The sequence below is a fragment of the Salvia miltiorrhiza genome, chromosome 5 (assembly GCF_028751815.1).
Source record: "Salvia miltiorrhiza cultivar Shanhuang (shh) chromosome 5, IMPLAD_Smil_shh, whole genome shotgun sequence".
NCBI lineage: Eukaryota > Viridiplantae > Streptophyta > Magnoliopsida > Lamiales > Lamiaceae > Salvia > Salvia miltiorrhiza.
This window is the reverse complement of record NC_080391.1, coordinates 22,898,792-22,912,228: the sequence shown is the minus strand read 5'-3', so window position 1 is coordinate 22,912,228 and position 13,437 is coordinate 22,898,792. Positions and strand designations below refer to the sequence as shown.

The 13,437-nt window shown below is 36.0% G+C and overlaps 2 protein-coding genes across 2 annotated transcripts; one reads left to right on the top strand and one right to left on the bottom strand.

The window, feature by feature from the left end:
• Nucleotides 1-1,095: 1,095 nt before the first annotated feature.
• On the top strand, nt 1,096-7,001 carry LOC130986771 (gamma-cadinene synthase-like). Its single transcript, XM_057910288.1, has 7 exons — nt 1,096-1,250; nt 1,845-2,103; nt 2,347-2,716; nt 3,336-3,554; nt 3,702-3,840; nt 5,713-5,958; nt 6,618-7,001. The coding sequence occupies exons 1-7, from the start codon at nt 1,140-1,142 to the stop codon at nt 6,912-6,914; spliced, it is 1,641 nt and encodes a 546-aa protein (XP_057766271.1). The 5' UTR covers nt 1,096-1,139; the 3' UTR covers nt 6,915-7,001.
• Nucleotides 7,002-9,501: 2,500 nt separating this feature from the next.
• On the bottom strand, nt 9,502-11,018 carry LOC130986780 (stemmadenine O-acetyltransferase-like). Its single transcript, XM_057910306.1, has one exon. It carries the CDS (start codon nt 10,893-10,895, stop codon nt 9,612-9,614), a length of 1,284 nt encoding a protein of 427 aa, XP_057766289.1. The 5' UTR covers nt 10,896-11,018; the 3' UTR covers nt 9,502-9,611.
• Between the last annotated feature and the right edge of the window lie 2,419 nt (nt 11,019-13,437).

The window sequence follows — 13,437 nt, the reverse complement described above, 5'->3', positions numbered from 1 at the left end:
GAAGTTCGTCTATCGTATGCAATTAAGTTAAAAATATAGTATAAATATGAAAATACTTGTAGGGTATAAATAAATAAATAAATAAAAATTTTCTTTAAACAAATACCGATGACAGGCACGCCATCCGTAATCACCGGCGGGTGCCGCCGGTAAAGTACCGGGAAACCACCTTCTCTCGCCGACGATATATTCCGGCGACTTGACCATCGTTATTTACCAGCGGCGTTCTTTCGCCGTCGGTGACGCAATTTTCAGCGGCATACGGGGGCTTACCAACGGCATTTGCCGTCAGTAAAGCCCGTGTTTTTTGTAGTGAGGAACCTTCAATCTCCAACAAACACTACGATAAAATTGTCTAGTAGTGACATCAAGAGATATATATGTCACAAAATTTGTTACATCTAGCTTGAAATATAATAAAGTTTAGCTCATGTATCTATATACTTTAGTTATACATAGAAATGTAAGTAAATTTTCTTACATTTAAAAATGTAACAAATTTTGTGACTTCTATAACTCTCTCTCTCTCTCTTTCTTTTTCTATCTCTCTCATATTCGTCAGTGACAACTTATAACAGTTTGCATGCATCCAAAATACTCCCTTCCGTCCTTGAAATGAATATCAATATTAATTACTTTTTTGATCCGTCTCTAAAATGAGTACTTATTTTTTTAGTAAATATACTTCACATAATCCATAAATAATAAAAATGGAATTCTTATTTCAATCACACAAATTAAACCAATTTCTTAAAACTCGTCTATTTTTAAATAACTCTATTTTAGGGAAGGAGAAAGTATAAAATTGTGCCTATTTTTTGAACATATAAAAATATTTTTTTAAGTAGATATATATATATATATAGGGATATATATTAAAATTCGTTGGTGACAGCTTATAATTGTTTGCTTCCAAAATATAAAATTGTGCCCGGTTTATGCGACGTGATCCATCTCTGACCATATAGAAATATATTTTTTATTTTGTATATGTTAAAAGATAATGTTACTATAACTTTTCCCAAGAAAGGGCAAAGTGTAGATCTATAAATTGGTGAATGATAGCTGTTCGTAAACCAATCATATATATCACAGAAGCACAAAAGAGAGTAACTAAGCATAGTGTTTGAAACAATATAATGGCTGCAGCTAATAGGGTGACTGCTATTTCAAGCAATGTGAGGCATATACACACTTTCAAGCCAAGCATGTGGGGTCACATTTTCTCAACTTTTTCTTTCGATAATCAGGTATCAATTTGTATTTTTTCGTGCTTACATATAATCCTTTTTCGAAAGAAAAAGAATAACCGTCTATTCATTAGTAAACCATACAAGACCAGCCATGCATATCTTGTGTCACATTTTTTACACTAGTGAAATATAGTTATATTAGTAGCAGTAGCCTTAGCCTTTGTCACGTTCTCAAAGTTCAAAATTGAAAATTTGAAAAGGATTTTAATGACCTAAAATTAACATTTAATGACCTAAAATTAACATTTATGACATCAATTTCATTGTATTAATTTCCAGAGGAGTCTGAATTTGTAAAATTGTTTAATTATGCTCAAGTTTAAATGAAACTAGGCTAACCAGTAAAACATGTTTCTTGCGTCCTATATATATCGTCATTCTTTCAACATTCGAGTTTAAAAAACATGTTCTATGGGTGATGCCGAAAATTTTATGCCGGTCATAATTAAACAAATTTTCAAAGTTATGACCCTTTTTTTATAAATAAATTGAAATTGGGATCATAAATCAAAACAAGCCTAAATTTCAGATTATAAACTATAGTTAAACCAATTTAAAAAATACTAGTAAACAGAAAGTGGGTGTCTACAGGTGCAGGAGAAGTATACTAAGGAAATGGAAGCATTGAAGAATGAAATAAGAAGAATGCTAATGGCTGCCAATTCTACCAAGCTCATGATATTGATCGACAAGCTTGAGCGTTTGGGAATCGCATATCACTTTGAGTTAGAAGTCGAGGAGAAACTCAAACAAATTTATGATTTTGCAGAGGAAGAATATTATGGCGACTTGTTAAGTACTTCACTTCGATTTCGTTTGCTCAGGCAACATCAGTTTCATGTATCTTGCAGTATGTTACTCTTACGATCCTAGCCTTTTTTATTATTTTAATAAATTATACAAGTAAATAAACAAATTTAAAAATTGCAGTACATTTACCTCAGGCCTTGAGCATTAACCACCCATCACTATGTCAACACACGGACACTACTTCTCACTCCTTTGATCATTAGTTCTTCATTAACTTTTACAAACCATTACTAAGTAATGAAGCTTGAACTAAAGTTTAAATGATGTTATGTTATTGACACAGATGTTTTTGAGAAATTTGTTGAAGAAGACAAGAAATTGAAAGAAAGCCTTTGTAACGATGTTGAGGGGCTGTTAAGTTTGTATGAAGCAGCTCATGTGAGGATTCACGGCGAAAATATTTTAGATGAAGCAGTAGAATTTACAGTTGATCACTTGAATCGTATGGTACCAGAATTAAAGTCTCCCATCAAAGAGAAAGTGCAGCAAGCTCTTCAACTCTCCATTCATAGGGGTGTTCCCATCTTGACCGTCCGTTTTTACATTTCCATCTATGAATCAATGGATGATGATCAGCTGCTTCTGAAACTAGCAAAAATCAACTTCAACTTCTTGCAGAACATGTACAGAAAAGAACTCTCCGAACTTTCAAGGTAATTAAGCTTTATTATTATTATTATTATTATTATTATTATTATTATTATTATTATTCTATTACTTTTGGAGAATTTTGTGTAAAATAGTCTCAATGGTCAAAATCTGTAAGACGTGTCAGGATATAGATTTATTCACAATTAAACACCAATCTAAAAATATGCCCATTTCATCGTCAGAGACGGAGCCCGTGAGGGGTACTTTCATAATTTGTTATATAATAATGTTCTTAAAAAGTTATTATTAATTCGTACAAGGCTACTTGTAATGGGTGTCGCCTCTTCAAAATATTTAAGGAATTTATTTGATTATAATTAAGAACAACACAGGCAATGACTCCTCCGATCCTATACGTATCCTTCTATGAAACATAAACAAAAAATAGAGCTTCCCAACTCCCAAGTTCAAGTAATATGTTCCCGCTGAGTTTATAAATCCCCATTAATTTTGTTTTCATTCTTTAATTTTTATGTTTATCATAATTGTCAAAATTAATATCCCTCTCATAGTACTGCTGATCAACACGAGAGTGATCTCGTAGCCACAGGTTTTTGTGTTACATTTTTGCAACTCGTCCATCCTTTTAATTCTCTCAATAATTTATCTTAATTTCTGAAGGTGGTGGAATAAATTTGATCTTAAGTCGAAATTACCATTTGTAAGAGATAGAGTAGTAGAGTGTTATCTTTTGGGAACAGCATATGGTTATGAGCCTCAATACGCCCATGTTCGACGAGATGTTGCCAAAAGTGTACTAATGGTTACAGTTATGGATGATATGTATGACAATTATGCTACACTTGAAGAAGCTCAACTTTTTACTCACATTTTGGACAGGTATGCTCATACAGTTTTTTATTTTCTTTTGTTACCTTCCTTGAATGCAGAAGTAGATTGTAGCTTGATCCACACAAAAAACAAATAATGAGATATTATTTGTATAGAAATTGTAACTAATTATCATAAATGACAATTTTGTTTCAGGTGGGATATGGAGGAGATAGATGTACTCCCTGAATACATGCGAATTGCATATAGATTTATTATGAGCATCTTCCAGGAATACGAACATGAAGCAACAAAACAAGATAAACTATTTGCGGTTCCTTATTTCAAAGAAACAGTATGTCTCACTACTTTTCTTTTAAATTTCCTTCACTCTTGTATGTGACACACTGGTACATTCATATGCATGATGCATCGGCCCTAATAAATTACAATTGAAATATTCAATAAATTCTAATTAAAAAATAATAAATTATACTTGGAGTGGATGTACCTAGTGATGTCCATGGGCAGGGTGGAGAAGCTTCCGGGCCAGGCCCGAAACCAGCGGTTCAGGGTCCAGTTTGAATCTCTGATTTTTGGGCTCGAACAAGCGGTATTTTATTTTTTTTGGAGTTTGAGTATTGTGTATATTTTTTTTTGTAATTACATAATTAATTTACGATATTACATTTAATTAATAGTTGATGAGTATAATAGAAATAAGATTATGACACTCAACTATAATAAAATTCGTATTATTATTAAATTTAAAGTAAACATTTACAAATTATAAAATTTAATAAGTAAACTAAAGGGTTAATTACCTGTAAATCCATGACGTATTCTCGGAATTGGTTTTTGCTCCTAATTTAAAAAATCTACTTTTAAATACATAATCTTTCATTTTTGTCTCGTTTTTGTCTGGTCACCAGTTTTTTCTGACGTCGGCGCCGGAATTGATGCGGTGGTAGCCGAAAATTGACACCTAGACTATTTTTGACATGTGGAAAAAAAAAATTTTAAAAAGAAAAAAAACAACCCACATCATCTTCCCCAACCTCCCACTGTAATTCCCCTCCACCCTACCCGTCACCGCCGCCCTCTACAGCCGCCACCACCGCCGGCGCTGCCCCTTGCCACCACTGAACAACCCATTTTCTCTTCCTCTTTCACAAACTCGGCTGTCCTCCCCTCTCTGAAATTCCGGCGACAGCACACTTCTCCTTCTTCCTCAATAACCGCCGACCTCCCCTCTCTGAAATTCCGGTGACAGTAGCGGCAAAGCCGCCGCCATTGTCTCTCCCTCAAACGTCTCAATTTTCAACCAAACCCCTGGGCTCCTGTATAAAAAAACAATCCTAAATCCTCGCTAGAAAGCTCGCCAATGAAAAACAACAACAAATAAAATAAAGATAGAGAAGAGAAGGCCCAGTTCATGTAATCAGATGAGAATATGAAGAAACGAGATAATACATGATTGGGACATAGGTGGAGATCTCCGGCCAGAAGTAGTTGACGAAGGCATTAAGATTGGACAGAGCGTGTTTCTTAAGAGCGGGGTGGCTCCCGTTCAGCATCGCCAGTAGGCCACCGACGGAGCTCACGGTCGTCACCGCAATAGCCATTGTACAAAATTAGGGCTTCGATCTGATGGGATTTGGGGATAAAGGGTTTTCCTTGAAATGCAATGCAATGGGATTTGGAGGAAAGGAGAAGGCCGACGCAGGTCTTGGATGGGGGGGGGGGAGGGGGCGGCGGGCGCCAGCGCATGATGGTGGCAGGGGGCGGCGCCGGGTGGGGGAAAGGGGGGAGAACGAAGAAGACGTGGGAGGGAGGGGTTTATTCCATGTCACATTATTTTTATTATTATTATTATTATTATTTTATTGCACATGTCAAAAATAACTTAGGTGTCAATTTTCGTCTGCTATCGCATCAATTTAGGCTGTCACCGTGTCGTTTCCAGCGCCGGCGTAAGAAAAAACCGATGATCGAACAAAAACGAGACAAAAACGAAAGGTTATGCATTTAAAAGTAGATTTTTTAAATTAGGAGCAAAAACCAATTCCGTGACAACGTTATGGATTTATAGACAATTAACCCTAAACTAAAATATGTTCATGCCAAACTAATAAGCTTTTTATAAGATCTAGGTTTGTATATGAAGATGTGTTTTATTTTACATTTTTACTTTTCTTTTTTGCAAATTTGTGTTGTACGTGAGCAGGTGAAACAACTTGGTAGAGCTTACAACCAAGAGCTGAAGTGGGTCATGGAAGGGGAAATGCCTTGTTATGAAGAATATATGCGGAATTCAGTGATTACAAGTTGTGTTTATGTGATGTTCACAGCTTTTATCCCCACGATGAAATCTTTTAATGAAGAAACAATTCAATGGCTGCTCAGTGCCCCCAAAATCGTAACTTCCACTGCTAAGTTAGGAAGGCAATTGCAGGACTTGGCCAGCCATGAAGTAAGCACTACTAAACAATAATAAACTATATATATATATATATGTATGTTAATAGTACTTAATTTGGAACCTGAAATTTGGCATTTGTTAATTTATGATCTCAATTTTATTATATTATAGTTTAATTTTGTCCTGCATTAAAAGTTCTAACTTCAGATATGGACTAGGCTTACCCGTAAAACTTGTTTTTCTAGCTGGTATATATATATATATATAGAGAATGGATCCATGGAGAATTGTATATATTTTTAGAATAAAGAATTGATCCTAACCTTTGATTTGATTATATCTAATGGTTTAAATGTCTTCCGCCTTTTACAAGTTTACTTTTTTTAAAATTATAGGTTAATTATGGTTAAGGCTATTTGTGTAAATTAATATTGACGTATGAGGTGACAGACATGGTTTGCGGGTGAGCTTATTCAGAGATATTTGATACTGGAACTTTTGTTGCGGAACAAAATTAAATAATTTTTTAAGAAATTCAAAATTTTAAAAGTATTGTAAAGTTGAGGTCATATATAAAAAATTTCCAAAGATTAATGTCATAAATTACGATTGACCAAAATATATTTATATATAAGGTTAGGTTGTAGTGAAATTGCTATTTTTCATTATAATCCAGCAAAGACAAATTATATACATTTTAACATGTAAAGCGCGAGAACAAGAAGGGAGAATTGCCTACAGTGGTGGATTGCTATATGAAAGATAAAAGCGCATCAAAGCAAGATGCACTTTCCAAATTTGTGGAATTGATTGAGAATGGATGGAAGGATGTGAACGAAGAATTGGTGAAGGTAAATTATGTGCCCAAAAAAGTGGTGGAGCAAGTTCTATGCTTTGGTGGGATAGCAGAGGTGCTTTATAAGGACAAAGAGGATGGCTTTACCTATCCGGAAAGGCAATTAGCATCACGCATTGCTGCTCTCTATATAGATCCTCTGCTCATTTAATCTTTCGAGTTTAAGTTCAACAAAACAACTATCTTTTTCACCAATGTTTTAGTTGGATTTTTGTTTAATTATTTGGTTACTTGTTTTTGTTTCGGGGTACTTTTTTTTTCTTCGGCTGCGTTTACTTTGATGGATAAATTTATCCATAGAAAATGACGGGTATCAAAAATTTATGCCTATATATAAATGTCTCTTTTCTTTTCCCATATTTTACACGAAAAAGAAGTTTACAATTTTTCCTTCTTTATTTTTACTTCAAGGATGGAGAACCCTCCATTTTTTATATGATAATATTATACATCCATGAAGTGAAAATAAGGAAGGAAAAATGGTGAACTTCTCTTTTGTGTAAAATGTGAGAAAAGACAGGAAACATTTAAATGTATAAACTTTTGTTATCCATCATTTTTCATTGATAAATTTATCCATCAAAGTACCCTTATGAGATTTTGTCCAAATGGGGAATTTGTTTTCTACATTTTAAAAGTTTGGACGAATTACAAATTGGGTTAAAATTTGTGATTTAAATGACAATCCTCACTTTTATTTAGAACACTAACAATGCTATATATACTTATTCAAATTTAGTCTTTACATCGATTTATATGATTATATATCAATGATAGATCACCTGATCATTCAACTTATTGCCACAAAAACAGTTTATATATATGCTTGCATGTAAAGCGCGAGAACAAGAAGGGGGAATTGCCTATAGCGGTGGATTGATATATATATGAAAGATTAAAATATATTAAAAAAAAGAAGCATCAAAAGCAAGAGGTTGGCCACTTCTTTAGGAAGAGAGGCTCTTGAATGCAACTCTGCGTTGATTTTCAACCACATAATCACAACATAGTTTTCTAAGTGCACTCTTACCTTTGTGTTCAATAAAAACTCGAGGTCGAACTAATTACTCTATCTGCCCCACCTATCTTAAGATAGTTTTCTTTTTAGGCGTCCTATCTATTTGAGACATTTTCTTATTTGGCAAAAGTTTTACCCTTTATTCATATATTCACTTTTTCACCTACACATAAAACACTACTTTCTTAATTTTCGTGCTAAAAAAAGATCTCACGATAGTTGAGACGGAGGGAGTATTTTTTCAGTACATGATGACCCATTTATCATCACTCGTATCTATTGGTTTCTCATCGTCTCCATATAGGATGTAAGGACACAAATAGAAATTCTTATAGTAGAGAAGATTCAACATGCTCACCTTCAAAATTGAATAATTTAATCGGCTCAATTTGAATCAAGTGACGAGGATTCCTTTATTTTTAACGTGCCAAAGTGGCTTTGGGAAAGTAGTGGATAAATATTAAGAGTGTCAAAATAAATGCAAAAAATCTCTTGTACATTCGAGTGTATGGTATATTCGGGTCGTACTCGATCCGGATCTGACCCAACTGGACTATCCTAGTGTTAGTGTTATTTTCGAAATAATGTCAAAATAGTGTTAGTGACATTCTAAGATCGTGTTTGTGTTAATGTCATTTCGTGTTTGTTTCAGTGTCATTTTAAGAAAAAATGGATCAAGAGTTCAACTGGGTCAGGATCCGGGTCGGGTACAACCCGGATGTACAGGAGACCACGTCAAATAAATGACACTTGCACTCACTAAACTATTTCTTGCTTTTGCCTCATGCCTTTGCAGTTGCATACTTTCATTTGGCAAGTTGAGTTCAATTTATAGAGAAATTGAGCAGCAAATTTGTTCCCCTCGAGCGGCAATTGCATACGAAATTCTCACAGGCCGGCAAATCTTTCATTTACCGCATTGATGAAGATTAAGGTAGGCGTGCAGAAGAAATATATTGTTGCCAATTTCCACACCCTATTTAACTGCAATAAAGGCGTTGAGAAGCTTTGTCAAAAATGGTGGGTTGTGGTGGGACATCTTAATATTAATGAGGTAGACTTTCTCGACAGAGTGTGCTGTTGCTGGACCGAAGAGAGATAAATGACCGCTGCAGTGAAGACAGAATAAATGTTGGTGGCAGTGGTTGCAATAGTAATAAGATGGGGTAAATACAGCCGGATCGAGAGGTGATAAGGAGTATCTTTTTTAGTTAAAATATTTATTGGATTTATGAATTGGGATGAGTTTGTCTTTTCACCTAAAAACAGGTTATCCTGAAGCCTAGTATTTTGTTTTCATTATTCATCAAGAGTTAATATTCTCTACTATTGACTCTTAATTAATTATAGTAATACTAAGCATAAAATAGGTTTCAGATTTCTTGTAATTCCAAGTTCGATTTCTCTGTTATTATCTCACTTATGATAAAATGATATAAGAACATGAACTTATGATAAAACTCAAGGCAAGAAAAATGTTAATATAAATTAATTTTTATATATGCAAATCACCGTTTTCATAGCTAGTGGTCTTATAGGGTAAATCAATTAAGAACTGGTATCGTAGGTATGTAAGATACTAAATTACTAATTTTAACCGAATTTTATCAATGCTCTTTTTAGCAGTGTGTTTTGTGCTTATAGACACCGCTAGTTGAAATTCCTAGATTATTTGAAAAAAAAAAAAAAAAACACTATTTTATAGTCCCTACGAAAGCAATTTTTAATGAAATAAAATTTAATTAAATAACAAAAATAATAAACAACATTTAATATGCAAAACATTGTGGTTACAAATCTTCATCCTTTTAATACTATTAATTAGTGGAGCTAGATGAGGTTGATCTGGGCATCAAGAATTTTCAGGTCGTCTGGTTTCATAGTAACTATAGCTTCAATGTCATCGCCGCTCTTGCCGTTGAAAAAAATAATCAGATTCTTGGACGGCACCGATGACGTGGTGAACCATACGGGCTTTCCCCACCCATAATCGAGATCGTACGTTGGAAAGCCGCGCCAGCTGGTGAAGAAGCACCACTCTAATCTTCCCATCACAAGCAGAAACCCTAACTTAAACAGATCCTTCATGAAACTCTCCTTGTTCAGTGCCTTGGTGATGTAATCGCCTCTAACCTTTCGTATCGAGCTTCTTAGCTTCCCGATAAGCCCGTGGAGACGGAGATCTTTAATGCAAGCGAACGCCATTGCCAACATGAAGCAGTTGCCGAAAACATTCTCAAGAAGGTTAGGAGGATTCGTTCTTGGTCTCACGTTCACTGCATGAAGCGCAGCGTACATCTTTTTCGTCTTCGATTTCTTCAATTTGCCCTCTGTGAAATGCTTCCAAATGAAAGCCGAGACGAGCTCCACGCGGCTCGGATCTTTGATAGCAGATTCAGATGGGGTGGTAGCAGCTTGCCGCAGAGTATCGAGTTTTTCCTTATTAAACACGAATCTTTTCGTCATCAAATTTTCATTAGAGACGAAAAGTCTCTGGAATCTTGAAAAGGGGATGAGTCTGAGTGGAGGGAAGTAAGCGGATGTGCCGAAGCTGCGGTGAGAAATCTCCACTTCCCCTCGGAAAGCGGCGGCCCAAGCATTCAGAAACGCCATTGCCGACGAAAGATCTGCAACTACATGTGAAAGAGCGACAGCGACGGCGAGACCTCCGCAGTCGAAGAAAGTAATCTGCACGACGAGGAGAGGTCGTGCTTGTTTGCCATGGTTGAATGTGTTATACTCGGAAGGAAAGTAGTGCTTCAACTGATCATCCATGTATAGAGAATCCATGAGATGAGCGCGAGCTCGTGCCTCGATGAACTCGGCGCCAGCATCGTTGCAGTCCACGGAGAGGCTGCTTTTGAGGCGGCCTGCTAAGGGGTGAAACGAAGGTAGGATATTTGAGATGGACTGTTTCAATCTCTGCGATATTTGGAGATGGTTAGAGGTGGTTAAGCCTCTTGATTCATCAGCTTTGTAGAAGAAGATGAGGGGAATGTATAAGTCGTTAAACATTCTATCAATGTAAGAGAGCTTCAATTTTGAGGGGTGGGGAGGAGTTTGAGATGAGGGTTTCAGCATCTCCCTCGATATCACTTGCACAAATCCTTCCATTTTGCACACAAAAAAGAAAAAAGAATATTCTAGCTATCAACTAATGTTGAGCTGTATAAGGCTTGTATTGCTTCGAATGGTAATTGGGAGCTTTATAGGTGGAACTGATCATATCTTATTTCAATACTAGCCATGCATTTTAATTGAATAATGAATTAAAATATAAAAAATTAGCCACTCACTTAATACATCACTAATTAATACTTCATGGGTCCCTAGACAATAGAAGAGGACAATACGAGTTTGAATAAAGTGGTTTAATATATTGTGAGGAAAAAAAATGATCACACATTAGGGATAGTATTGTTAAAAATAATTAATTAATTGTATTATGAATGTACAAGAAAACGCAACATGTGATATACTCCCTCCGTCCCAGGCCAATAGGCCCAGTTCCTTTCGGCACGGAGATTAAGAAACTCATTTTTTTGTAGGTAAATGGTGTGGTCCACCAATAATTAAGGTTTTAAGTGTTCCCTTATTTTTCCTTAATCATATTTGCTTCATTATCAAGATCTTATTGCACGAATTAAGCAACAAATTAAAGGGCAACTGAAATTTAAAGCAAATCTGAAAATTAAAGCCAAGAAAATTGGCAGGTGTTCTCTGGCAGCAGTAGAACACCATAGCAAATCTGAAATTTAAAGCCAATAAATTGAAAAGGGCGGCTGAAAATTTAAAGCAAATCTGAAAATTAAAGTCAAGAAAATTGGCAGCAGTAAAACACCATAGCAAATCAAAAATTTGAAGCCAATATATTGAAAAGAGCGGCTGAAATTTAAAGCAAATCTGAAACTTAAAGCCAAGAAAATTGACAACAGTAGAACACCATAGCACCGCCGCCTTCTCCAGATGTTGAGCAACACCGCCGACACCTCCGTTCGCCATCTGTTCGCAGAGCCACTCTTGCCTCCAGAACGCGCCGGTCGCGACTCTTCACAACCTCTCCGCTTGACAAATCGCACCACCACAGCGTCGTCGCCTTCTCCAGGCACCGCTGTGTACCACACCGCCGGCCGCACAAGGCGCGGCTTTAATTTCCAGACTTCAGAACCACCGCTTCGTCTCCCCGCTCAAGGCACCAGGGTGGAGATGAAGAGCTCCGGGCTTAGATTAGAAGAAGAGGAATGTGTAATGTGAAATAAAGTGACTTAGATTAGGGTTTATTTTGAGGGTATATCCCTCTTAATTAAGTGTGAAAGTTTAATTAATGAACCCCTAAATATTTCTAAATTAAGACTGGGCCTATTGGAGTGGGACGTCCCAAAAAGGAAAGCGAGCCTATTGGAGTGGGACGGAGGGAGTAATAGGTAAATAAGTTGATATATTAAACGTAGTATGTTATGCAATAGTGTATATATAAATAAAAAAGCTAGGCTAATTTTTGTGAACATATCGAAATGGCAAACAAAAACTATTTTTAGGAATTGAACGTACCGAACCCAAGTACGTCTACGTGTTCGACACCACCCTCTGTGACAGCCGGCAGTCCCCCGGCCCGTCGCCAACCGATGCCGTGTATGAAGGCGGAGAGAGGCATCATGAATTCTTGTTATCTTGAACCGTTTTGACCTCTTTTTAATTAAGGAGTCAACGATGCTCGATTATGTTGACTGCTAGCTGTCTCGTGATATTTCTTTATCATGATGTGGACTCGCCGATGAGGTATGGCGCGCGCTGAGAAGAAACTCATAGTGCGTTGTCGCTCCGCCGCCTCTCGCATGTTCAACCGCCGCCGCTTGCTTCTCATCATTCTCAGATTTTTGTTGTTATTCTTAACTACACGATTTTGGATTCATTCAAATTGCGTAATCGTGTTATTTAAATAAATAACAAGACCGCATCCTTTAAAAAAAAAAAAACAAAAGACCGTGTACTGTGTACTAGCTTCCAGTCTCTGTTGACCAGAATTTTTTTGAAGTTTTAATTTTACAACCTATTAAAAAGTTACGATTTTGCTGCAACATTAATTACATTCCATCTTAAAGTGGCAAAGTGATTGAACTTTGTGTTAGTAGGAACCTAAGACGAATTATATTGAATCCTCTACACCAATGTTTTATCAATTGATCTGATGACCTTATTCATCAGATGACTCATATTCAAATTTAAACCGATCATGTGAAAATATATACACTATATTCTTTTTTGTTTTTTTACTTTTGAGGGTGGGGGAGCGATGGGGTTTGATCCCTCAACTTCACTGTTCGTAGACAAGAGTTCGCACCGCTTGGTGTCCCCTTGGGGACATACGCTGTATTCTTTGATGGGGTTAAGTTTTATTTAGACTCGGATATGAATTAATTAAGTCGTGTATATATACTGATACAAAGTTTTATTCTCTTACGCCAACCCTCTAAAAATTTATTAGTCGATTAAATAAATTATTGTGTCAATCCACTAATTATGCATGCTGAATTGCTGATACAGTAAGAATCAGCTTAAAAGGGAGCTAGAGTCGAAATCATTATAACATACTTTCTTCATCCCACTAAGTATGACTCCCTACTTTTGGCTACAATAATTAAAAAGAAAAATAATT

What these genes read in the sequence shown, in the direction of transcription:
- LOC130986780 (XM_057910306.1), bottom strand. Translation starts at nt 10,895, where the DNA reads ATGGAAGGATTTGTGCAAGTGATATCGAGGGAGATGCTGAAACCCTCA.
- LOC130986771 (XM_057910288.1), top strand. Translation starts at nt 1,140, where the DNA reads ATGGCTGCAGCTAATAGGGTGACTGCTATTTCAAGCAATGTGAGGCAT. An exon ending in TCAGTTTCATGTATCTTGCA is followed by an intron (nt 2,104 to 2,346) that starts GTATGTTACTCT and finishes TTATTGACACAG; the next exon opens with ATGTTTTTGAGAAATTTGTT. An exon ending in TTCCTTATTTCAAAGAAACA is followed by an intron (nt 3,841 to 5,712) that starts GTATGTCTCACT and finishes GTACGTGAGCAG; the next exon opens with GTGAAACAACTTGGTAGAGC.